This window comes from Glycine max, chromosome 17 (genome assembly GCF_000004515.6).
Source record: "Glycine max cultivar Williams 82 chromosome 17, Glycine_max_v4.0, whole genome shotgun sequence".
In the NCBI taxonomy this organism is placed as follows: domain Eukaryota; kingdom Viridiplantae; phylum Streptophyta; class Magnoliopsida; order Fabales; family Fabaceae; genus Glycine; species Glycine max.
This window is the reverse complement of record NC_038253.2, coordinates 38,441,176-38,468,436: the sequence shown is the minus strand read 5'-3', so window position 1 is coordinate 38,468,436 and position 27,261 is coordinate 38,441,176. Positions and strand designations below refer to the sequence as shown.

The 27,261-nt window shown below is 31.2% G+C and overlaps 2 protein-coding genes across 2 annotated transcripts; both read left to right on the top strand.

Moving 5' to 3' along the window:
• Positions 1–7,520: 7,520 nt before the first annotated feature.
• On the top strand, positions 7,521–13,664 carry LOC100814255 (uncharacterized). The gene is made up of 5 exons (XM_006601181.4): positions 7,521–8,570; positions 11,741–11,793; positions 12,481–12,647; positions 12,750–12,901; positions 13,072–13,664. Exons 1-5 carry the CDS (start codon positions 7,838–7,840, stop codon positions 13,467–13,469), a joined length of 1,503 nt encoding a protein of 500 aa, XP_006601244.1. The 5' UTR covers positions 7,521–7,837; the 3' UTR covers positions 13,470–13,664.
• Positions 13,665–20,083: 6,419 nt separating this feature from the next.
• LOC100781823 (protein NDL2) lies at positions 20,084–24,585 on the top strand. The gene is made up of 11 exons (XM_003550230.5): positions 20,084–20,303; positions 21,712–21,811; positions 22,265–22,362; positions 22,465–22,553; positions 22,738–22,798; positions 22,879–22,965; positions 23,049–23,126; positions 23,218–23,274; positions 23,385–23,440; positions 23,716–23,851; positions 23,946–24,585. Exons 1-11 carry the CDS (start codon positions 20,238–20,240, stop codon positions 24,165–24,167), a joined length of 1,050 nt encoding a protein of 349 aa, XP_003550278.1. The 5' UTR covers positions 20,084–20,237; the 3' UTR covers positions 24,168–24,585.
• The last annotated feature ends 2,676 nt before the right edge of the window (positions 24,586–27,261 follow it).

Genomic DNA, 27,261 nt, shown 5'->3' with positions numbered 1-27,261 from the left:
GTGCTTTACTTAAATGAAATAGAAATAATAAAGGAGGTGTTTGGTAGATAAAAAGTTTTTACTTTTTCAAGAATTTTAAATTGAGGAACTATGATTCATGAGAATCAATTTTAATTCATTTTTTCGCAAAAAAACATTCCCAATGAAAGGAACAAGAATATAACTTTATCAAGTGAAAGGAAAGTTTTAATTACATACTTTACATTAATTTTTAATTCTCTGGAAACATATTAATACTAAACAAACATATTTTACACATTCTCAGGAATCATGATTATCAATAATTAACTTTCCAGGAATCATGATTATGTGAAAAAACTTTTCTCCTATCAAAAGCCCTTAAGTGTACATGTGTCAATATTTTTTTATTTTAAGCTTAAATGTTGTTTTAGTCTCTATAATTTTGCATTTTTTGTCCTTACTAAATTATTTGGGTTAAATAAGTTTTTAGTTCTTAAACTTTTTTTAGATTTTAGATTTTAGTCCTTAAACAAAATGTTGACTGATCAAGGCCCTTAATGTTTTATTTCGTTAGATATTTTAGTTCTTGCCGTTAGATTGGGTTGTTAAGTGGTGACATGACAACTTCTAATACTACCACATGCCATTTTTTCATTATTTAATGCATTTCATTTTTTGGCCGTTTATAAACTACCAAAATTGTTTTGGTTTGAACTGTATTAAACATTTATATCCTAAATTCAGATTTAGTGTAACTTCATATGACTACTCCTAAAGATCTCATAATTCCCCCTTTTCATTCTCCATTCTCAAATCAAAGTACAAACCAATTTCAATTTCATAACTCCTCAAAATAATCCTAGTAACCCATGGAACCTTTTCACTCAAAACCCACTCCTCTTCACTATTGCGCGGGGTTCCAAGGAATGTCGTTGCGCCAACAAAAACATCAGTAAGAATGTGCCCCCGTGACCATGTATACCTGAACCAAACCGAGCACTGATGATGCCTTCACTACAATGAGAATCAACATCTACATGCTTTAGATTTGGTGTTTCACTTGTAAAAAAAATGACTTTGTGCACACCTCCTCCACCACGAAAATTCAAATCCACAATTCGTTGACCATCGCACTTCGCAACAACAATAACATTGACGAGATTATGGCTAATGTCACCACCAACAAAATTGGATCGACAACACTGCCCACAAAATCTAATCAACGCTCTTACTAACGAGACATGGGAATGCCTCCTTCTCGGTGGTGAATAAACCATAACTTGAGTGATATTTTATGTGAGTTTATGTGATATTTCATGTATTTTATTGACAAAACTCACGTTTGGACATTCATTTTTACCTTGTAGAAGTACAATCGCTCAATCAAGTGGAAAATTTGAAAAATACACAATTTCATGAAGAGCTTACGCTAATTTCACTTGATAACGACTGTGGTACATTGACCACGATTGTGGTCAACCAGGAAAGCCATGATCAATCATGGGATCCCTCGTCATTTCACAACATCTCAAGCTTAATCATAAGGATTCTGCTAATGGTCGTGGTGGATATCACCACGACCATAGTGAGCTTAATAATGGAAACTATCTTTAGGTGTCTAATTAAAATATTTATCTTTAGAGATCTAATCATAATATTTATCTATAGTGCACCTAATTAAAGTAATTATCTTTAAAGATCATATTAGAATATTTATCTATAATGTGTTTAATTAAAATATTTATATTTAGAGATCATATTAGAATATTTATCTATAGTGTGCCTAATTAAAGTAATTATCCTTAGGATTCTATAAATAAGAAGTTTGAGTTTGTACGTGGAGGATTCGAAATTCTTTAAACATTTTATGAACAACAAGAGCTTTTGATAAGAGAACTGCACCAAGAACAATTGGGGTCTGAATTTGTAAGGGTTTTCGATCTCTTTTATTTATAATGCAATATTATATGTTGTTTAATTATTCTATGATCATGGTAGACTAAACCCCTCAGAACTCGGATTGTAATGCAGTTGTACCCATGTATTCTAGTTTCTTTTTTTTTTAATAAAGTTCTTCGGTGTTATTCAATTAATTATATATTTCTATCACTTTCACTTCTATATTAGAATTGATCACTTTTTTATTATTAGTTAATTGCATGTTAGTTGTAATGACCCACCTCGTTGCTACAATATCACTACTCTAAACCGCGTTGAAAATTCTATTAATTTGCTTATGAAAAATGAGAATATTTTTTTTCATGATATACATTAACCAAACAATGCATAATTACTTAAATGAATATATATATATATATATATAAACTCAGTACACATCATTCACACAACGGAAAATTAACTAGTTCGTACATATAATTAAATCTATGATTTACATCCTGAATTGAAAAAGAATTATAGAACCAACTATGGAGGAGTTGATTAACAAAACACAACTCTCTCCCAAGATAACCCCAACGTCATTACGTCGGCTTGGCGGTTCCACAAAAGAATCTGACTTCTCGTACTCTATTGTTGTTCATCTGCTCCCACGAATGAAGGTTCGTGATCACCACAGGTACCAATCACACGATACAAAAATTGCAATGGTGAGTTTATTATAAAAGAAATCAATACAAAAATCAAATGACCATGATTAGTAATAAGACATTAACAAATACCATAATCATACACAAACATCATTAATCTAACATACACTTAACAAGTAGTCATCAACCTTCCACAATTCCAATGAATCATGCTCGCTATGATGCATGCACGTACCTGACCTCAACTCTCAAATGTAATGTGGTACCATTCATTGGAAAATAGCCTAAGCGTGTTCACGCGACACTCTCACTTAGGAAAACTTGGTAGCAAGTGTTGAGATCACCCTGTTGTGCACAGGAAACTCCCCTTATGGTGATCAACTTGAGTCTCAAGGGAGTTCCGAACAGAGTGGCATGCCCCTAAGTACAAGTATTCCTCCTCATGAGAAACTACAAATACTTACTGACAAAGTTTATATTATTTCTATGCAATATAAAGTATGAAACATGGACATCATCAATGCGTTGACCGTGGATAATTAAAGATTCTAAGTCATCCCCCTTCAGAGATGCTTGAAACTCTTTAACCACTTTATTTTCCCCACATGGGATATCCATGATGATCACTGCCCCCCCCATGTACATACACAACATACATCATCACAATGACATTTTCAACGTCAACAACATCTCATCTCAATCATTATCAACATCAACATCATCCAATCTCAATGACATTATCAATATCATCTCATTTTAATGACATTATCAACAGCAACATCATCATCTCATATCAACATAATCATCAATAACAACATCATCTCATATCAATTATTATCAATATCGTCTTTAATAATAACATTATACTCTATCAACATTATCATAAACATCAACGACACCTCATATCAATTAATATCATTAATAACAGTATCATCAATAAATCACATTCCACAAATACATACATATATAGTTCATGCCTAAGATTCACACTCCTCAGGTCTTCAAACAACACAGGTCTAATAAAAATAGTAATGCCATTTATCAGTAACAGATGTATCGCATCCCATTGGTCGAAAACATTATTTTTCTTGGAAATCAGTATACACAGGGACATACATACATTCCCATAATTGGGTTCCCTAACCCCAATTATCGTATCAAAGCCACCAAATTATAATAAACTCCCCTCACCTATCGTGAAGTCTCCGTCAGCTCCTCCCTGCGTCGCTCAGATACCTCTCTTGTTCACGTTTGTCAGTCCAAAAGAAAGGTTCTATATACCAAATTGAAGGGGATTTAGTATAGATTTCAAAAACAAGGTTAATAATAACATTTAGGGTCAATTACCCTTGTCAAAACAAAAAGGGGTCATAGGGTATTTTAGGTTCTACTACAAAGAGACGTTATTTTAAAATTCCGACCATGCCAATGTGATCAGGTTTCAATGAAAGTCACAAAAACAACATCAATTTTATAAAAATATAACTTTTACAACGTCTCATTTTCAAGGATTGTTTAAGGAAAGTGTAAAAACATCCTATTACGTTACTCAATACACAAAAGACACTAAGAGAAACTTAAACTAACTAGGAGAAATGCATATAAGTAAAGATTACCTCAGAGAAACTATGAAAGAAATAATTGAAAGCTTGTTCTCCACCGATTAAAACATTCCTCTCTGTATGGTGGCTCGGCGGCAAGCAACTCTTCGTGGTCACCGATGGTCATGGGTGGTGGAGAAGAAGGTGTTACGGTTTGGGTGGGCATTTGGAGAAGAAGAGAGTGAAAAATCGTATTTTTCACGCTGAAGAATGTATTTATAATCTACAAATCTTGCTTAGCGGCAATCCATTTTTGGCATTAAGTGCGACTTGTCGCACTTAGCACAATTCCTCTTGGGTTGGGATTTGCGCTAAGCACGACAATTTGCGCTCAACGCAATTCCCTCTTGGTTTGGAATTGTTCTTAGCACGCTTCTCGCACTAAGCGAGAGGTCGAAAATTGTTATTTTATAAATCCCAATGGTCAAAATGTGTATACTTGAGTTATGAATCTATAGTTCAAATTTGAAGGCGATCTAATGATTAACGAATTCAAAATCATAATTTTACCAGAATAGGTTTAGGTAAAATTTGAAATCTCATAATTTCAACTTAGGTCAATAAAACTCCACATAACTCAACATCCATATCAAACAAATCACGCATGGCTAATTAAGACCATACATCAACTCATCCAAGTCAATCGTATAATCAAATAATACGATAAATACATTTAAACATCGACTTACAGTTAACGAAATTTCACGGTGTTACATTAGTTACCATCTTCTCATAATTAACTGACCCATAGAATAATATAATTCATAAAGCTTTCATGACCAAATTGACATCATGAATCCCTTTTTTACAAAGTTCTCTATTTTTCATCCTTAACCATAAATTAAATCCCAAATGACCAATGTAAGATTGATTGAGGGGGAAGAGTATTCTCCAACCTTGATTATAGGCTGATAATTAAAACAAGAAGTATTAGGCAATTAAATGGTAATTGAGTGTTCTTAATTAAAATAGGAATAAGAAGAAAAATGGTACATGTGAAATCATAATCTGAGTCACTTTTATTCATTCATATCTCTTATTTGAAACCGTTGTCAATCTTTAGTTTTATTTTCTACACACAAACACAAACAATCTTCAACCTAAGATAAAAAAGTCAAAATTATTTATTTTATGCAATTTAAATTATTTAGGAACACAACTAGTCTGTAGGGTACGATATCCAGACTTTCGAGTTCATTGTTGCTACTGTGTAGGATACACTTGTCCTCAACTAGTACATATTTTAAGCATTAAGTTTATAGCGCCGTTGTCGGGGACTGGTCGCGGAGTTCCTAAATAATTTAATTTGTGTGAATTAAATATTTTTTTTGTTCATATTCCTTTTATTTTTTTTATTATTCTCTTTTATTTTGTTATACTTTTATTTGGTTTAAATCCTAAATATTTATTGCAATTTTATTTTTTTTCCCTTTTTCTGCCAATTGTGTTTTGATCCTTTTTCTTTGTTAGATAATTAATGCTAACTCGATCTCATAGGGGTGAAATTGGTGAGTGTGACCCCGAGATCAAAAAAGCCTGTCACATGAACAATGTTGAAGCAAGGAGAAGAAAAATGGTCATCGATGGAGAACAAGAGCGCACCTTGCAGGATCACCGCACCCCTCGTGTGGGATTACTATAACCATACAACTCCCCAATTTGGGAGATCAAAACTATGAGTTGAGGCATGGGTTGATCAACATGATTGAGAGGATACAGTTCCATGGCCTATCGTTAGAAGATCCTGTGGTCTATATTGGGAAGTTCCTGAGACTCACAAACACGGTGAAGAGCCCTGCCAATGCTCCTCACTACATCATATTAGTTGTCTTCCCATTCTCATTAGAGGGAAAGACTGACGATTGGCTTGGTGATTTTGCCAAGCAGGAACATTACCACTTAGGACCAGTGCTAATTAGCATTCCTGATGAAGTTTTTCCTAGTGATAAAGTCTGAACAATTAATCTAAGAGATGGGAAACTTTGCCCAATTCGAGCAAGAACTCTCTAAAGCATGGGAGAATTTCAAGGAGTTACAAAGAAACTACCCACATCATAACAATTTATTTGGATTTTTTCCTAGTTCAGATCCAACCCAAATCAAACCAATTAGAACGAATGACAATTGACTTAGGTATCAGATTGAGAATTTTCAAATCTGAACCAAATCAAATATATATTATTAATTTTTATTATTTTTTAAATGTTGGAGTTACTTATATTTTTATGTCATTTTGTGTATCTTTTTTGCGTTTTATGTCCATCACACAAACTCAATTTGACACTTTTATTTTCCTTTCTCACATAACCCTAAAATGATGCCACACACACTCATAAAGTGTCCTCCGCGCGTCTTTCTGGCTCCTCATCACGGTTGTTGACACCGTCAAGCCTCCTTTGGACCTCTATCTAGTTAGTGTTGGCAATAAAGCTTTAACTTTCGGACCTCTTCATGATGGATTTGATTAATTTGATATATTTCATAAGATTATTTGTTAAATTTAGGACGAACTGTTATTTTATATATGTATATATATTTATTTATTTTTTTTTCAAAACAAATTTTTATATTATTTTTTTATCAGATACCTGATGATTCAAAGCAAATTAACCCCTTCAGTATTGCTTTGGGTTGATTCAAATTAGACAAAAAAATCTAAAATATGAACCAAACTTAACTAATTAAAATCAATGAGTTTGAATTTTATTTTCCCCTAATTCAAATCAACCCAACCCATGAACACCTTTATCATTTACAACCTTTACATATGATTTATCAATTGAAATGAATGACATTAAATATCCGTTTTTTTTTACAAAATATTTAAATTGTGTTTTTTTACTAAGAGGATCTGATTTATTTAGTATAAGCGAAATGGACAAATATTTTTTGTTATATTGATAAATATATTTAATTTTTCATTTAATATTTTTCTTATAAAATAATACAAATTTATAAAAAGTATACTAACAATACTCTTAAGGTAAAATAATTTATTGTATTTCATTAATGATTAACTCTCAAACACATTGGAATCTCATAAGAGATGAAAACTATGAAAATATGAAGCCGTTACCACTAAGGTATGGTTGGTTACATTGACTTGCCTCTTAATTAAGTCTAATGTCTTGATCCAAACTTAAAAAATAATGTAAATGTAAGTCATTTGTTAAGTTGTTAATTGCTAATGTATATTTTAAAATTTAATGTTTTTTGCATAAACAATTTTTTTATCAACTAATCAGAAATTAATGTTAATATGACACATGTCAAACTTTACTAACAGTGTGTTACTATCAATTTGATGTAAAAAAATAAGATCGTATCAGCTATTAAAAATGAAGAGATCAAATTAAATTTCTTAATAATAGATGAAAGGAGTCAAATAAAAAAAAAGAACTTGCTAATTTAGCTAAAGTAAAATATCATATCACCACTATAATTTTTGATTGGTTAACTTTTGAAAATACATATTGACTTTTAAACTCATAAGCAAATTAGCAATTGTGTAGACAAAAGTCAAGTATCCATTTATTATGTTGATTATAAATGGAAGAAAAATCAAATATACTTAATTTGGAGAAAAGAAAAGCCAATTCAAAAAAGTCGCCCGTTATCAAAGTGCATAATATTCCCTCCCGTTTTCCCTGCACCATCCACAACAAAACCTAGGGTTTCTCTCTTTTCCCTTTCAAATTCCGTCACCGTTCACCGATCGATTCTCCCAAAATGAACCTCAACCACCACGACGCTCCCCCTTACGAGCACATGCTGAAGGAATCCATCAACCGCTTCTTCGCCGAACATCGCCGCGGCGCCACCGACTTCGCCGACTTCACCTCCATCTTCTCCCGCATGCTCCACTCCACCCCCGAACCCCCCCTCCCACTCCTCTGGTTCTACGCAGCCCTCGAATTTCGCGCCACGCGCGAACCTTCTAGAAGAGCCAGAGACCTCTTCCACTTACTCGCTTCCTGTTCCGGTGCGCGCGGCTCCACCAAACGAATCGCTGCACTCGCACCGTTACTCTTTGTATTACACCGCTCAGTACTTCTTCGGGGAGAGGAATTGTTGTTGAAGAGCGAGGTGGAGGGGTTGGTGGAAGGGGTTGTGAGTTACTGCAGCATCTGTTGCGGCAACGAGATTTGCCGCGAAGATGACGTGGCGGTGTTGGAGTTCGGGGATTTAGTTAAGGTGTGGACGGTGGATGATGATGAGGATTATAACGAGGGTGGGGTTTTAGGTTTAGGGTTTTTCCCCTTTGTGAGTGAAGAATTTAGGAAAGGGATGATTGAGAGGGGCTGCGAGGTTGGGGTGTTGGCTGGGGTTGTTATGTGGGAAGCGCTTTTGCTGAAGCTCTGTTTGGCGTTCGAGAAAGGGATTGGCAGAGCGGAGCAGGAGAAGAGGGTCATGGCTTCCGCGGTTCAGACCATCACAGGGTTTCGGAGCTTTCGCTTCTTGGGTAAGACCTTGCTTTCGAAATTAATTAATTCGATTATTTTTTTTTTGCATTGAATTAAATAAATTAAAATTTAAAATAATTACAGCTTAATTTCTAAAGCATTTTTAGTATAAGAGTTTTTCACACTGTTACAAATTATTGTACATGTATGAACTTCCTATATGCGACACGCCACTTGTGATTTGACTGGATGATAGTGTAATTTTTTTTTAAGAGTTTAGTTTTCATCCACTATATAGAAATACTTTTACACTGGGAATCAATAAAAAAAAACATATTGGATATAATTTTTAAAATAGTTATTATAAAAATTAACAGATTCATCTTACAAAATACTAGATAATATTATATGATTAAATGATAGTGTAAGAAATGTTTATATTGTAATTTTAAGTATATTTAATTAAATTCTTATTTTACAGTTTGTCAAATTAGAGTCAATTTCTCAAATGATCAATTTTTGCTTTAAATTAGATTTTAGAAGTAGAAAATACCATTAATTACCTAAAGTTGTAAAAAGAGAGTCGTTTTTGAAAAGACATAAGAAATTAATTACCCAACGTTTGGTTGTCTTAAAGATGAAAATGATTCTCAAAAAAGATGAAAATGATATTTTTATAATGTGGAATTGATTTAGTATGTTATTCATTTTTTTAACATGTATTTTTGAGTTTCACTGTTTAAGGAACTTAGACATAATGTGGAGTTTTTTTTTTTAATTATTTGAAGGAGTATATATCTTGTGAGTTGTGACACTTGTTGGGAGTTCATCAATGGAAAGTGTTAATGAAAAATAAAACTTTTTAAATTCATGTTATATTTTTTATTATTTGATTTCTTTGTGTTTTTTGAGGCCCTCCTTATCATGACTTTTTAAAATAAGGATAAAATATGTTTTAAATTTATATAAATATGGATGTATTTTATTGTAGTCATTTAATTAACAAGCTATTTTTTTTTTGTCTTTGCAAATTTGAAATTTTTATTATTAATCCTTATAACTGCTCAGTCATCTTATGTGGCATGTACTTTTAGTCATCTTATGTGAAGTATCTACAAGACTTGAACTTGAAATCTTGCTTAAGGGGATCAGATGTAGTATCACTCTTACCAACGACTTATTGGTATATAACATGTCAATATTATGTGGTGACAGATTAAAAAATTTACAATTTAGGAACAGCAAAATTAATTCATTTTTTAAAAAGACTAAAACCAAATGAAACTGTTGGATCAAGCAGGGTATCTAGAAGGGGGTTGAATAGATTCTTTTAAAATCTTTACTAATTTATTTTTAATACAGATTAAAAACAACCCTTTTGAATTAATTAAAGTTCTCTCAAAAGATCACATCAACAATACAATCAAGAAAACTTTCAGATTTTATAATTAATGTAAAAACAAAGTTTTTATGACCCTTTGAGATCAATTTCAATACCAAGATGAGTTCAAGACTAAGAGAATCACACAATAGTTTATACTGGTTCAGTTCAATAAAGGATTGAATACACTTGAAATGTGTGGATCTTCAATCTTCAATTTTTCTTCACAAGATTATCAGTTTATGATGGTAGAATAAATGGTTCTTTAATCAATTTCAATCTTCAGACTAAATGCAGTGCAATTTTTTTAGAAGACTCTCTTGAAATATTTTTCTCCAAGACTAAATGTATCAAAAGTCTCTCATAAAAAAAAAACACAGAGGTATTTATAAATTTTGACAGTTAGAACAGATCTAAACGATTATAAAATCAGGTAATTGATTAATTTGTCAAAATCCCCTATGATTTGCATTTCTAGAAACTGGTTAATTGATTATCAAATAGGATAATCGATTAATTCATTTCACTCTGAGTATCTCTGTTTATTCTGTGTTGTCTGGGTAAGCGATTATCATGTGTGGTAATCGATTATAGAATCACATAGAGAGTTTCTCTTTGTTTCTAGGTGTTGGGTAATTGATTATCAAATGAGGCAATCGATTATCCTGCCACAAATCCTTCCTTCTTTTGAAATTGACTTGGGCATTCAATTACCAAGTTAGACAATTGATTAATTTGATGCTTCTAGCCAAATTTCAAGTAGAAGTAAGTTCTTAAGAAACTTAGAAAATAAGAATACTTCATTCATTTCATATTTGATCAACAGTAAGCATGAAAAAGACTTGGACTATATCACACACATGCCTAGTCTAAAACATTCAATACAAATGTCTCATTCATTAAACATGTTAGGCATTGCAAAATTATCAAATCAAAACTAAGATTAAGAGCTTCAAGCTTTGATCTAATAGAAACCATTTTTATTGGAATTAATATTTAAGCCTTAAAATAAAAATCTATATAAGTTGAGTTTCCTTTGTTGTGCAACCAGACACTTGAACTTTTTCTAGTATGAAAGTGAAATATTTATTATTATAAGACAAATTACTTTGAACTCTGCCTGAGTTAATGAAGTTACTTACACCTTTCATTTTTGGCGTTAAGTTAATATTTCTCACTAAATGAAGCTGTATTATTGGGACTGAGTAAATTTAAGCCTTAAAATAAAAATGTAGCAGGGTTTCATTCGTTGTGCATCCATACTCTTGAACATCTTTATGTATGAAAAATGAAAGTATTTAATTTTATTATGGTATCCCATTGCCCAGAGGCTCTTCGCTATGCGAAGGTATGGGGGAGGGATGTTGTACGCAGCCTTACCCTTGCATATGCGAAAGTATTTAATTTTATTATATGGCACTTTAACTAAGTTAACGAAATTGCAACTTATATCTCTACCTTTTTGGCATTGCACTAATATTCTCAATTCATATAACATTAACAATAAGAGGAGTTTGATCCTAAAAGAAAACAATCAGAGGAGATATGTGTTAATAGGAATGACACACACAGTTATGTTATTACTTTATTTATATTGGCGTCCTTATACTCTGGTTGGTTTTGATGTTGTATGGACGGTTCGTTCAGAGTTTTCTCCTGTAATCATGCTAAATTGTTAATCATGATGACTAGATACCAGTGTTTGTTAATTTTCTTAGTTCGATCCCTCTTTTACCCTTATTTGTTTATTTCTCAGCTTGACATTGGTCCAATCCTTGTGCTTTCTGGGGTGACCTCATTACAGTTTTCATGTTTGTTCTTCCTGAATGCTGATTGGTCTACATTCAGATACCCTTTTCAGGATGATGTTGGAACCAGTTTTGCCAGTGACCTCTCTACTGGTCAGTACCATGTCTCTTTTGCTTTAATTTTCCTTAATCATAATTTGGAATTAAGGGCTTTAGTCAAAGCACCTTTTTCTCCAGAAAACTTTGTTGGATCTCAAAAGTCAAAACTAAAAAGATTAATTTCAAATAACTACAAGCCCACATAGCCCGCATGGCATATGTTTAATGGAGGCTATTCATGTCTAGACGTCACTGCCATCTATAGAGGTTACTCAGGTTAGCATGCAATAAGATCCAAAGGGTACTTTTTATTGGTATGCAAAACACATTTTTTAATGCTCAAGCTTTCTTTATATGATAATTGATTTAAGACCAGGAGTTGAAGTATTGATTATTGTTGGAAAATTATGATTTATATTTTGGAATTTTAAAACCTATAAACTTTCCAATAAAATGATTTACTTAACCCATTATTCATGAATGGTTCATTAGTTGTGATTTTCAGTATAGTATTGTCTTTGAAAAGGGTTACTGCTTGGTTAGCTACATTAGTTATTCATTGCCATAATCTTCACGGTCATTGAATCCAATACTGGGCACCCTTCTTCTGTTGGTAATTTCAGATTTTAGTTCTATGGAAATGACTTTATTTCCTTTCCCCCCTTCATCAAGTGAATGATGTATTGCTTGTTTCTAATTTTTACTGTTACATTCAACAACTGACTGCTTGTTTTACTACAGGGTTCTGAAAATGAAGTTCTTTTAAAAGAAGTCCTGTACAATTCTGTGATGATGATAGACTATTCATTCATTAATCCTCAAGCAGAATTTTCACTATATGCCAACAGCTTGAAAGATTTTGCTATAACTTGGTTGTTTGTTGCTGAGTTAGCTGTACAGTCTGCTAGGTATGAGAAAAAGACTGTCTATTGTGTAGCTGTGATAGATGAAGGGGTTTCTACTTTCTAGAATGTTTCACCTGACAAGTCTCATAATCTGGTTGGTCACAGGGAAAAAGGTGATCACGGGAAAGCTATGTCTTACATAAATGCCTTCTGTAGATCCTGCATACCCATTCAATTGATCAACTGGGTTACTAATCAAAATTGCATAGGCAGAAAGATCAGCAGACCAAATGTTTCCACTCCCATAGCTCTTATAAGTGAGTTCCTCTTCTCAATCTCAAATTTTATCAGTGTCATTGGTGATTGAATTTGGAATATTTTTAACTGAAACTAGCTACCCATTTATGTATTCCCTTTTGTTTTGTTTGAGAGATTTCTTCTTTTTGGTTTCCTCTTGCATCTAATAGTTAGTGATTTTCATTTTCAGAGTGGCTTCTAGTTGCTGAGGAACAAGGAATTGCAGTATTTGCTGGAGAAACTGCCAAGCAGATAAACATCATGCTCAAAGCTAACTTTTTCACTTCAAGAACCGAGTGCTTGCTTCCAGTGATCAAACATTTCTTCAACAATCTGAATAAGAATCTCTATTTGAATTCTATGAATGGAGAAGCCGGGGCAGATAAACTTGATGGTGACGTAGAGATGCTTGATACTGTGGACACTGTAAGTTTGCCTGCCGCTGATAGTCTGAACAGAGTTATTGAAGGAACAAGAAAACGCAAAGAAGGGATTGAGGATGATACTATAACACAGCTGAAGTATATGAGATGCCAATTTCATGAGAATTCAGTCAGAGAAAACTCGTTTATATTCAGGCAACAGTGATGCTTTGGATGGTGGGAGCACAGTGGATTGGATATTTTGGTGTAATTAAGCTCCGAAAGTAATGGAGCAATATGATATATATGGTAGATGAAACTGTGTAAGGACGCTGGGCTAATAATTTTTTGTGACCAAATTTATTGGTCACTTTTGGATTGGGCCCCAAAACTTCTTCAATATAGACCTTCTTCGGCTAAAGTATATATTGGAAATTCGTTCAACCCGAGTTTTCCAATTACATTTTAGTTGGAATATCTAATTAAATAGGTTTAAGGCTGATCAAATCTAATTACAAATAATTACTATGTTAATTTTTATATATATAAATTTCATTATCTTTTAACCTTATTCTTTTAAATTCTAATGAAAAAAATTGAATATCCAATAATACAATTTTTTTTAATATTATTTATATTCATAATATTATTACCAGTGGAAAGGTAATGTCGTGTTTGTATATTTGTATTTTATGTTTTGGAATTACATTTGTTGCATATGTAAGTGTGATTTTTTTTAGTAATGTACCTGAGGTGGGGAGGTTAAAATAGAATAGTATGTTGGGTATTTGCAATAATAGTTTAAAGCGTAAAAAGGTCTAAAAAACGTGGGGTACTTTTTGCCATATTCTTTCTAATACATACTTTATATAAGTTAAAAATTACTGGGAATTACAAAATTAGAAGAAATTCATTAAATAAAAAGTGAAATAAATACAATTTATAATTTTTAGTAAATTTTAGTTAGCAATAGAAAGTGTTAATGGCCATTTTTCTATAGCCTTTATTATTGTTATAAATAAGATGTATCAGAATTTTATAAAATATGTACAGGATAAAAATTATTTTCGAGGCTTTCACAATTCACAGGAACTTGATTATGATTGACTAAGTTGGGACTTTCTAATTTTCCTTTGCATTTTTTTATCCATTTGAACATGAAAGATGAATCAATTTTATCTTTAGATAATTTTTGTCATACTTGTTTATTGATTTAACAATTGAGATTTGAGAGTGTATTTATTTCATGGTTTTTTCACTGAGTAATGCTATATTTTTCTACTAAATTTCCTACTACCTTTAATAGTAAGTATTGAATAAAAAAAGTAGATGTATTTAATGTCTTGAAAATATAAAATACATTCATTACTTACCATTAAAAGGATAGTAAAAGGATTTGTAGGGTGATGATGTAGGAAGATTTAAAATTATTCCTAATTCAAACACATTACACAACCCGAGTGCCTTCAGAGTGGTAGGTTTAGTATGCAATGGAGATAAATAGGAAGGAATCAATTTCTAACACTAGTTTGCATGTAAAATAGGGAGGGAGAGGATCTCATTTTGCTTTATATGAAATATTGTTTGCAACCACTTCTCGCCTCACAACAACCGTGGGTTTAAAAAAGACTTTTTTTACTTTAAAATACAAATTAATTAATTATTTATGCAAATAATACCAAAATATTATGCACATAAATGATACACTTAATTGTGCTGGGTGAGAAATTAGTTCTCCATAAACTGATCTTTTAACTAACGCGAGAAAAAAAAACGATTTCTTAACCGAGATTTTTTATTTTTTTAAACATTTTAGAAATGTTTTTAATTGTTCTAAATTTGTTTCTTATTAATTTATATATAAATTTTATTATATAAAAATGAAATTTTAATTTGCACATGTTGTTGATTTTATATTAAATTTATTTTATTTATAAATCTTTCCATCATGTTGTCAATTTCTTCTTATGACACACCATGCATGTAGAATCTTTGATGTTATTTTGGAAACGAAACAATTATCCCTTAAACAAAACATTTATAATAAGTGACATAATTTGAAACCACCTTTATGTAGATAGTTTGCATGATTGAAGAAGAGGGGAAAAAAATAAAGAAAACTTAGATTAATAACTAAGGGATTAATATGATTAAAATAGATAATTTTAAAGAAAGTGATGATTAGTTTGCGTAATAATTACACATATTCATCAACTTTTTTATGTCATATTTTTTTGTATTTTAAATTTTTTGTTGTATTATTTAAAATTTAAATATTTTATTCTATTGTTTGTAATTTAAATATTTTAGTTCAAATCTACTTTGTTGGTTAAATATGTTTTTTTTTAATTCTAATTAAGTTGTTGATTAATTATGTATTTTAATAATCAAATAAAATAAAAATATAAAGGATTTCAACTCATCAAAAATGATAAAACATAAAATATGAAAAAAATTAACAAATGAAAAATATTTGTTTTAAAAAAACAAACATAAATATAGAAATTAATAACACAAAAAAATAAAATACAAAAACAATTTAAAAACAAGAAAAAAACAAAAACACAGTTGAGAAATAAGTCCCCCTTAACTGGGTTAAAAAAGAATAGAACTATGACATTGAGAGATCGGTTCTTGAGGAATCTAGTTCTCAACATGCACATTAAAACATATCATTTAGTAAATAATTATTGGGTTGTATTATTTGTATAAATAATTATTTTTTTGTATTTTTTTACGTAAAAAAGTCTTAAAAACGTAATATATACATTTAACTTATCATTCAAGTCATTTACAAATATGAAAGATGAATACAAGAGGATAAATTAGGTTTGTAAAAATCTATTTCAATCATACATCTCTCCAATTATAAATGAAATTCAATATAAGTGAAATTGAATAATGAACAGTCGAAGAAGATAAATGCTAATAAAGGACTTTTAATAATTTTACTTTGAATTAACCAACAACATCTAATCATTCAAATCTTCAATATATGATGGCTTGAACTTTACCAGTTATGTTGGAGACACGTTTTTTTTTTTTATAACGTTAGACACTCAAATATGAACAATCAGGGTTCATTAAAGGTGGTGAATAGTTCAAATTATCTTAACGTGTGAAAAACTATTTTTATCCTATTTTTATCCTTTACTTATGAGGTTTAACTCAATTAATTAAATATGAGGTTTGAGTTATTGTAAACTATGAGATATTTGTCTTTAATTTCTATGGATTTAAAAATTTATTTTTATCCTTTGATTTGACAAAATTAACCCTCAAGCTGACAATGATAGTTAAATAAAATTAAGCATGACAAATATAATATTTTAGAGAAAAATGGATCAAATCCTAAAAAAAATGGATCAAATGAGTCACTTTAAAGATAGTGTAGTGAAATTTAATAGAGCGAAGAAATTAGATTTGAAAATAAAAAAATAAATTTTAACGTAACAAGAAAAACTTGAAATAAATTAATTTAAAAGTATAAAGAATTCAAATTTGTGGAAAATTTTAATACCTGAAATAAAATACAGTTTAAAATAGAAACTAGTAACTCAACTGTTTTTAAAAACAAAAAAAGTACTCAATAATTAAAATAAAAAGTCACTTAAAAAAAAGAGTTTGTTAAAGAATTATCTCAATTAAGAAAATTCAAATATATAAAGATGAACTATCAATACATTCAGATCATTTGTGGATAACTTCTACACTGATCATCAAAAAAGTTTCGCATAATTAGTAGATAATTCAATTTCTAAAATTTAAATACGTTATTAAGATTTAATTTTCTGGTCATGTGTATTAATTTTTTTTAAGAGAGATATTACTCATTTCAATGATTTTTTTATTCGTAAGAATTAAATACGACACCAAAAAATTTATAATACTTATACATCTTAATCAATCAATTAAATTAAATCCCATATTAGTGTTTCAATGATTTGAACTTCATGCAAACAAAAGAAGGAAAATAAACTTCTGCATTGATTATTTTTCTTCATTACATTCATATTTTGTTATTTTCCAATGGAAGCTTATACATGATAGCTTGATAATAGATAATGATATATATGGCCACCTACACAATATATATACCTAATAGTTACTCTCTTTTTTTTCACACCAAATCATTTATCATATTTATATTTTTCTCTTTTTTTAGTTGTATATATTAGAGTGTGGTCGAATCATTTTTGTTTTATTATAATTTTTTAACAAGTACTTGCAAATAAACGACGTTAATAATCACTGCACTATACAGAGAATCTTAATTTATTTGATCAAGATGCACTAATTAAAAGGAAACTATTGAGAATGAGAAGTTAATACGTTTTAGTCAGGATGCATCGTATTATATTCCTACATAATGAGATCGGTTGACAAAAGAAAACAAAGTTAAAATTTTCAGTTGAAAATATATTACAAAATATCTTCTCACATGGGAAAAATTCCCTGTGTCTTGAAGTTGAAAGAAAAAAAGAACATGACAGCTACCAGTAGTTCAGTATCATTTTCCAAAATCACTTGCTGATGATTTAACTCCATTTGTGTTTTTTCTTGCATGAATGGCGAGTTATTGTTTAGCTGATACGTAAAATGGCAATTTCTCAATCGAAAGTGATATTTCTGCAATGAATCCTGCAGTGGAACCCATTTTTATTTGCAAAAAGCAAACACGTCTCAAACCATTGCATTGCATGGTTGTTGAGTGCTGACTTTATACCTTTGATTTTTTTTTTTCTAAATCATAATTATTTTTCATTAGAAGAAATCTAGTTTGAATATGGAAAAAATCCTTATAAACAACAAAATTTATTGTCAAGTATTTAATACAGTTGTATATTTAAGACTTCAATATAAATTTTTAATTAATTCAAAACAATCTCAGGTCAATTGATTTACATAATTTTTTTCCCTTTCATTTATAGTTTTCAATATAATATATATAAGAACAAAATAGATCTAGGAATTTTGCCCACAACGCAATGACGAATTTATGCCGTCATTAATATATTCAAAGAAAAAAATACCTTTTATTTCAGAAATATCGGGGACCAGAAAATTAAGATCAATAATAACTTATTTCCCTGTATTTGAGATTTATGATATATTAAAATAAATGTGTTTTCCAAATTGATGTTAGGGGCATTGATCAAACTTCTATTTTGGTGTACTGTAAGAGTATTTTAAAGCTGACAAAAAGAGATTAATTCTATTCACAATTTAACCAATTGAGTTCACTTGAGGGGACAAAAATAAATATTATTTTTAAAGTCTTGTTAGTATGTCTTAACCACTCAATACACTCTAGTAAGTATTAGGAATTAGGAGTACTTAAAAATCTTAGTATTAAGTATTTTAAGGATTATAAACGGTTATATAAGTTTTTTATTCTTCTAATTCTTTTTTAATTTAAGTTGGATCTTTAATTTTTTTAAATTGATTCAATTTAGTTTTTCAGATAAAATTGTAAAAAATTATATTTTGTTGAGTTTTAAAATGGTCATTAAGTGAGTACAAACGGTCACAAAATACATATTTTGGAAAAATGAATTGATTTTAAAAAAAATAGAAAATCAAATTGAAAAGAAAACTATCAAATTGAATCGATTTTAAAAATTAAAGAAAAAAATTGAAACAAAAAATTAAAATACCAAATTAAACTTAAATAATAAATTAGACGACCAAGAAACTAATTTAACAATTATAAATTAATAAGTAATTAATACATTTTATTAAATATTTAATATTTTCCTGTCAATTTTTTAAAGAATAAAAATTAAAAGCACCATAAAAGTTAAGCTTCTTTGATGAAAAATAAATATATTTGTTATTGAAAGTATAAAAACAATAATTTAATACTTATTTTGAAAGTAGTTATAGACATTTAATTATTTTCTGTACCAAAAAAAGGACATTTGAATATATTAAATGTGCTAAATATTTATTTGTTAATACTGATAGAACACTATAATAATAAAACTCTGTTTTACTTACTTGTAAGATAAAACAAAACAATGTTTTACTTATTTTAATCACTTTATATTGTTCAAATTTTCTTTAAAAATTAATAACATATAAAATAAAAAAGAAGCAAATACTCCGTACAGTATAAGATTACATTGTCCCCTTTTGAAATGATATATTATTACTACCAATCTCATTAATTAGTATTATAAGAGCGTTAGTTAATAAACTAACAAATATTTTTAAAATAATCACGAGTTGATTATAATAGATACCACGTGGTTAATAACACTTCTTATAAACAATATATAAATAAACAATATTTAATTTTTATTTTTAATCGGTACTATTACCATTTTTATAAAAAAAAATTGTACAAGTGATAACTTTTTTTGGTATAAAAAACTTATTTTTTTAAAAAATTTGCCACAACACACTTCTTAATATACTTTTTATTATTAGTTAAGATTATTTAAAAAGTACAAAATCTTAATTGAGAGTTGAGACTCAGGAAAAAAAAATGTCGAACGCACAAAATTTGATAACTTGTAATAAATTTTAGTCAACAACAAAATAAAGAATAAATAGGTGTATTTACAATATAAAAACATCACTATGTATTATTTTTATGATAATTAAATTTTATAAACTTATCTTAAAAATCATATCAAATTTATTAAATCTGTATGTACTATTAAACAAACTCTTAGAATATATTTTATTGGATGAAATATATTCTTAAAAAAAAAAAAATCAAACAAGAAAAGGGAAAAAGGAAAATTGTCGGCTTACCCAAGTATGGTTAACTTAACCAGAGTGCCGGGTTGGAATTGTCTTGTTTGACGCGGACCGCTCGTGATGCCTCAAACAAGTGCCACGACACGGAGTCGTCGGTGACTCGTTTTGACTCGCTCGAGTTTTATTACTTAGCACCATCCCTCACTCACTAAATCGCAGTGTTGCCATTAACACAAACATCTTCAATCTTCATCTCCACCTGCATTCCCAATTCCTCTCTCTATCCATGGCCGATTCAACCTCAAGCGATTCACTCTCACTCGACATCGATTCCTTTTCTCCTTCACCTCAGGTATATAAATATAATCATTATCATTATTGTTATTCTACATTTTATTTTCTATTATCGATTTAATGTTACACGCAACGCAACCGCAACGAGAATAATGATTATAATCTGCTTTCAATCAACCTCGTTTAGCACTTTTCATTTGCCGTTTTCCTTCGATTCGTTTCCTTTTTTTTTTTTTTTTTTTTTTAATTTCCGATTTCTGCGTTTTTGTGTTTTGAGTTTTGACTCTTTTGTTTCTTCCCCTCCCAAGCGGAAACGGCTTTTTCAATGTCGTTTTTGGTTTCTGATATCGGGTAGTTGAGCTTGATGTAAGAATAATAATTTGAGCTTGTGATTCTGGATGGTGTAGGTGTTAAACGGTTACTGCAAATGTGGTTAGTTACTGGTTCACTTTTGGATGTTAATTGAGGGTTTTTTCATAATTGGTGAAGACGTTTGTGTTTGTGTTATCACGCCTTGGATGGGTTAAATAAATTGGATTGTGGTTTTAGACTTTTCTGTCTTTGTTTATTTATTTTTTTGGAATTGGAATCGTGAAAGTCAACAAATTTACGTTCCGACGGTTTCTGATCGGATTGGATAACCGTTAAAAAATCCTTTTCACTAGTAGTCTAGTGTAAAATTCCTTTATGCCGTCGGTGCATAAACTATTTACATTTTTTCCCTCTCTATTGAAAAAGAGTAAATAGTGTCTGCATGGATCTAATCATAAACCACATACCTTACACGATTGTACTTTTATATTAATTATCTTAAAAATCAATGACTTTTATAATAATTATCTTAAAAATCATATTAATGATGATTTCTGAATGGTTCACATTACACCGACAATATATTGGAATTAAACTTCAACTAATTTACAAATCTTTCCTAAGGTAATCCTTTAATTAGTTGACAGTTTATGAGTTATGACAGTGCATGAAGTTAAACTTTTTTTTTTCTTAATAATGTTGTGATCTGAGTAAAATAATGATTTTCTTCAAAAAGGTGTATCTTCACATGCAATCTACGATGTTGCCGCCTTGAAAGATTTTGTGCCTTGTTATGGGTTGTTTCTTTGCATGTGACCTTTGTCTCGTGATTTCATTTTGTTGCCCCAAACATGTTCACGTCTTTGGTGCACATGATAAATGCTCATACATGATTAACGGCTTGTTTTGTTAAAGGAAAAGAACTTGCTTCCTTAGAAGGAAGCTTCAAAGTTCAAACATGGTATTCTACACATTTCAAACTACGAACTCAAACTTGCTATAAAACATCTTTTGCTCACTTTCCTGATTCCCTCCCCATTTGTTATTATAAAAAACATAAAGGCAATGGTATATAATGAACAATTTGTTATCTGTTTCTGTTAACTTCATCATGTGCTGTTCCTGATTTTTATGCTACTGATATGTTTCTGCAGGAACATATCATCAGAACACGTCATGGTTCTGTATCTGTTGCTGTATATGGAGACCAGGATAAGCCAGCTCTAATCACATATCCGGATTTGGCTTTAAATTGTAAGTTAAACAGATTTTTCATTTTATATATATCCCATGATCCTCCCCCCCCCCCCCTAATTTTTCATCAGAGAGCATTGCACTTAATTTGTGTTAAAATTACAGCATTTACAGATTTATTGCAATTACGGTAAAAATTCTTTCCTGGTAGATTCAATTTAACCAGAGTTTTAAAATCTGGTACTTGCTGGTATTGAAATATGTATAAGTTTTTATCAAAAAAATTGAACACTTGCACTCCCCCCCCTCCCCCAAATATGTATTTCTTTTCTGACAAGTCAAGGCTAAGGCTTGCTCCTAAAAGATTTTATGCTGACAATTCAGACAACATCAAATCTAATATTGTCGTTTTATAAATTTTGCCAAACATTGATATCTCTTAACATTTTTTTTTTCTTTTTGTCAATGCACTGATATTCTAACCTTTTGTTTTCATGCACGTGGTTTCATCAGATGTCTCCTGCTTTCAGGGGTTATTATTTTGTCCCGAGGCATATTACCTTCTGCTCCACAATTTCTGCATTTATCATATTAGTCCACCTGGGCATGAGGTCTGTAGCTTTGTATCTTGAAGCTGTACTATAGTGTTGCATGTATGTTTATAATTTACCAGGTTCCTTATCATCTTGTGCTTTTTTCAAGAGTTATTGCAGTTGGGAGCTGCTGCAATCGATCAAGATCACCCAATTCTTTCTGTAGATGATTTAGCTGATCAAATAGCCGAGGTTCTCAACTTTTTTGGGTGAGTGTTTAGCTCTCAGCAGTTGCTTTCCATTTAGTGACATGAAGAAAATTGCTTTAGAGCATTTTTCACCTAATGTTGTCTTGACACTAAGTTCCTCCTAGAATGGACAGATTGAAACTTTGAAAGTGAGTGGTACCTTAACCATAGAAGCTGATTTATCCTCTATCTTCTTGTTTTGCAGTCTTAGTGCAGTCATGTGTATGGGAGTAACTGCTGGGGCTTACATTCTTACCTTATTTGCTGTAAGTTTTCACGTGTGTTTGCCTCCTCCTCCTTATATGGCTTCAAGATACTTACACGCCTTTCTACCACTTGACAACAGATGAAGTATAGACAACGTGTTCTTGGTTTGATACTTGTTTCTCCTCTATGTAAAGAACCGTCTTGGACTGAATGGTTGTACAACAAGGTTCTGTTCCTATGCAAGAAAGATTTTGTTTTGTTCTAAAAATCAATCTTGTTCTTTTCTGAAGATTTTATAATATTTTGCAGGTCATGTCAAATTTACTATACTTTTATGGCATGTGTGGGGTGGTTAAGGAAATATTGCTGAAGCGGTACTTTAGCAAGGTATGTTTTTTGCTTCCAAAAGCATTCCTTGTTTTTTTTTTTTTTTTCCAGTGTGTTAGGTTAAAACATAGACTTTTATTTGTGTTGATAGGAAATTCGAGGTGGCACTCAATTGCCGGAGTCAGATATAGTTAAATCTTGTCGAAGGGTTAGTCATTATTTATTTATTTATTCATTTTCACATGGAAACTGGGTTATAACTGGTAGCTGGTTTGAAGCTGAACACTAGTCTGAATCTGTTTCAATATTTTCTTACAGTTGTTGGATGAGAGGCAGAGTTTGAATGTGTGGCGATTCCTGGAAGCTATTAACGAGTATGATTACACTTTCAAAATAGTGATTCTCGTATTTCTTTTTGAGGGAAGAGTAATGTAGAAGTGGTGATTATCAGGAAGTTATTAATTATTGCTAAGGTTGCAGCGTCACTTAGAAAGTGGTTATTGTTATAATTGCACTCTTGGCTGATGACTTGTTTTGATGTACAAATAGATATGTCAACACTTTAGTTCAGTATGTTCTGGGACAGCGTTGTTCTTGTTGCTTAATGATATATTTCATTTTCATTTAACTTTGTATTGGCTTCTAACAGGAGACCTGACATAAGTGAAGGGTTGAGAAAACTACATTGCCGTTCGCTTATTTTTGTTGGGGATATGTCACCATTTCACTCGGAGGCTGTTCACATGACTTCAAAGTTAGACAGACGATTCAGTGCCTTAGTTGAGGTATTGAAAATAAGTTCAATTCCTATTAATATGTGACAACATTGTGTAACATTGCAAATAAGCTTAGAATTTAATAGCCGTGGTGGAACTATAGGTTCAAGCATGTGGATCAATGGTAACAGAGGAGCAGCCTCATGCCATGTTAATACCAATGGAGTACTTTCTCATGGGATATGGCTTGTACAAGCCATCCAAGTTGAGTGTCAGCCCAAGAAGTCCCTTGAGCCCATCATGCATTTCGCCTGAGCTTTATTCACCAGAGAGCATGGGTTTGAAATTGAAACCCATAAAGACACGAATTTCTCTGGAAATCTAGAAGTAGATTAATAAAAGGCTGGGAAATTGGTGCCCCTTCTGATTGTATGGTTAGAGGGAATGAATGAGGGGATGCCATGCCAGATCGTTGTAGATAGGGAGAAAGGGAAATAAGAAATCAACAAAGAGGAAAGAAATGGGAAGAGTTTAGTAGAAATCAACTTATAGTGATTCTTTCATTTGTAATAAATCATAGATCATAGATTTTAGTCAATGAGTCTCAAGCCTATGAATAGTTGTAAAGCTTCGGAATTGTTTTCATATTTAGAGGGAAAAAATGGAAAGTTCAGATTACAATTGTAAAACAAACATCGGAGGGCATGAAGTCATTACCGTGCTATATCTCCTGTTTTGAAGTATTTTCATGTTGTAGGCATCTTATTCTCTGTCAATAAAGAAAGACATCTGTTAAAAGTTCACAAGCAAATGTTTATTCAGAAGTCATTCATAGTGGAACATGATTTTACGTACTATTCTTTGTTACTACTTACTACTATATTGATAAACATCATGCAGGTAAATAGCGAATTGTATGCAACAAACATTAATTGTATATTTGTTAAAAAATTGATAACAATAATAATATTAAAATAATTATTCTAATTCTATCAACATGTTACATGTGTCGTAATCTTAAGAAAAAGTATAAGCAAAATAAAATTATGATCATATTCTCAGCTGATTCTTAGATGCATGAATCAATGTCTAATGTAATTATATATGAAACATTAAGAAGTCCTCAGCAAAAAAGATATTAAATGCTAATCCAGTCGAGAATGTTGAAATATGATAAAATTCAATTAAACAATTTTGTATCATTTGGTCTTAGGTGCTAAATAGTTGAAAATCTATAATAATAGATGATGAAGTGTTGAGAGTGGTAGTTATAACTAACCACTATCTATGTTTTGATCTGTATAAAAAGAATTGTGTTGTGACACTTGAGTACAAGAAAATTTCCAATAATACACTACACTCCTATGAGTTTTTCTTTCTCTCCAAGAATAACATTTCTTTCATTCCTCTTTCAAAAGTACATATTGCTATTATTCATCTCCTTCAATTGGTTCTAACAGATTGATATCCAGAGCTTTTGGTTCGATTTGCGCAACTCAGTTCATGTTCCAGTTGAAGGATCATGGTAGGAACCAATGATATTCCTGGGAATCTACCAGTTCTTGAAGGAATAAAAAACTGGGATAGATGGAGTTCTCGAATGAGAGTTCTCTTCAGATTTCAAGGTGTGCTTGATGTTGTTGAGAAAAGAATTAAAGCACCGAGTGAAAGAGCTACTGAGGCACAAATGATAGCTTACATTGAAGAATTAAAGATTGATGGAAGAGCATTGTTTCTGATCCACCAAAGTGTGGATCCAAATTTCTTTGAGAAAAACAAGAAACCAGTTCAGCAAAGGAGGCTTGGGATACTCTTGCAGTGTGCTTCAAGGGTGATGAAAAAGTCAAGAAAGTGTGACTTCAATCACTAAGGAGGAAGTATGAGTTGATTCAAATGGAGTCCAGTGATCGGATTTCAGAATTCTTCATAAGGGTATTAAATCTTGTAAATCAAATGAAGAATTATAGTGAAAAAAATCCATGATCAAGCAGTGATTGAAAAAATCATAAGAACCTTAACTCCCTCATTTGACTATATAATTGTGGCAATTGAAGAATCAAGGGATCTTGAGGCTATAAAGATTGAAGAATTACATGGTTCTTTAGAAGCTCAAGAATCAAAATTGCTTGAGAGAGGTGTGTTGAAGACTGCAGACTAAGCTCTGCAAGCCCAAACCTCTAAAAGAAACAATGGTGGAAAGAACTGGAAGAAGGGATCAAAGACAAGAAAATACTCAAAAGGAAACTAGAAAGATAAGCAAAAGAAGGAAGAAAAACCAGAATCCTCTAGCAAGGGATCTTGGAAGAATTCAAATGGTAAAGATGGGACAAAAAGGGTATGACAAAAAGAAGGTGTAGTGTCTCAATTGTGAAAAATATGATCACTATGCTGATGAATGTTGGTTCAAGAAAGGGAAGTCAAGTAGAAATAACAATGAAGAAGCCAATGTTGCCCAAGAGCATGAGTCTGATCATGATCCAATTTTGTTAATGATGACAACCAATGAAGGTGAATCACTTAGTGAAAACTGGTATCTTGACACAGGATATTCAAACCATATGACTAGTTATAGGGATTGGTTGATTGAATTCTAACCAAGCAAGAAGACTCAAATCAAACTTGCTGATAGCAGATCACTAATGGCAAACGACATGGGAAAAATTGTAATTCAGAGAAAAGTTGGCAAGGCTTCAATTATTGAGGAAGTTCTGTTTGTACTAGGTATGAAGTGCAACCTAATGAGTGTTGGACAATTGATAGAAAATGGGTTTTCAGTGGTGATGAAGAATAATGGCTTGCAATTGTTTGACTCAAGGCAAATGTTGATATTGAAGTCTCCGCTGTCCAGAAACAGGACCTTCCAAACATCAATCAAACTGGCACAAGTGGAGTGCCTATCAACTAGAACTGATAAAGGTTGGCTTTGGCATCTCAAGTTTGATCACCTAAACTTTAGAAGTTTGAGTCAGTTACACAATGATGAAATGGTGATAGGTCTGCCTAGAATCACAAAACCTAATAAATCATGTGAATCATGCATACTTGGTAGCAAGGTTAAATTTCAATTCCCACTTACCTATGAGAGCTATAGGTCTATTACATGTTGTTCATTCTGATGTTTGTGGACCTTTTGAGACTCCTTCATTAAGGGGAAACCTATACTTCGTGACATTTGTGGATGAGTACAATAGAATAATGTGGCTCTATATGATCAAGCACAAGAGCGATGTGTTTGAGATTCTTCAGAAGTTCAAAACTATGGTTGAAAGATAAAGTGAGAAGAAATTGAAGATCCTCAAGACCGATGGTGGAGGGGAATACACATCCAGAGAAGGTGAAAATTTTTGTGAGAAAATGCGCATTCAACATGAAGTGACTACACCCTATACTCCTTAACAAAATGGACTTGCAGAGAAGAGAAATAGGACAATCCTCAACATGTGCAGAAGTATGCTAAAATAGAAGCAATTGCCAAAGTC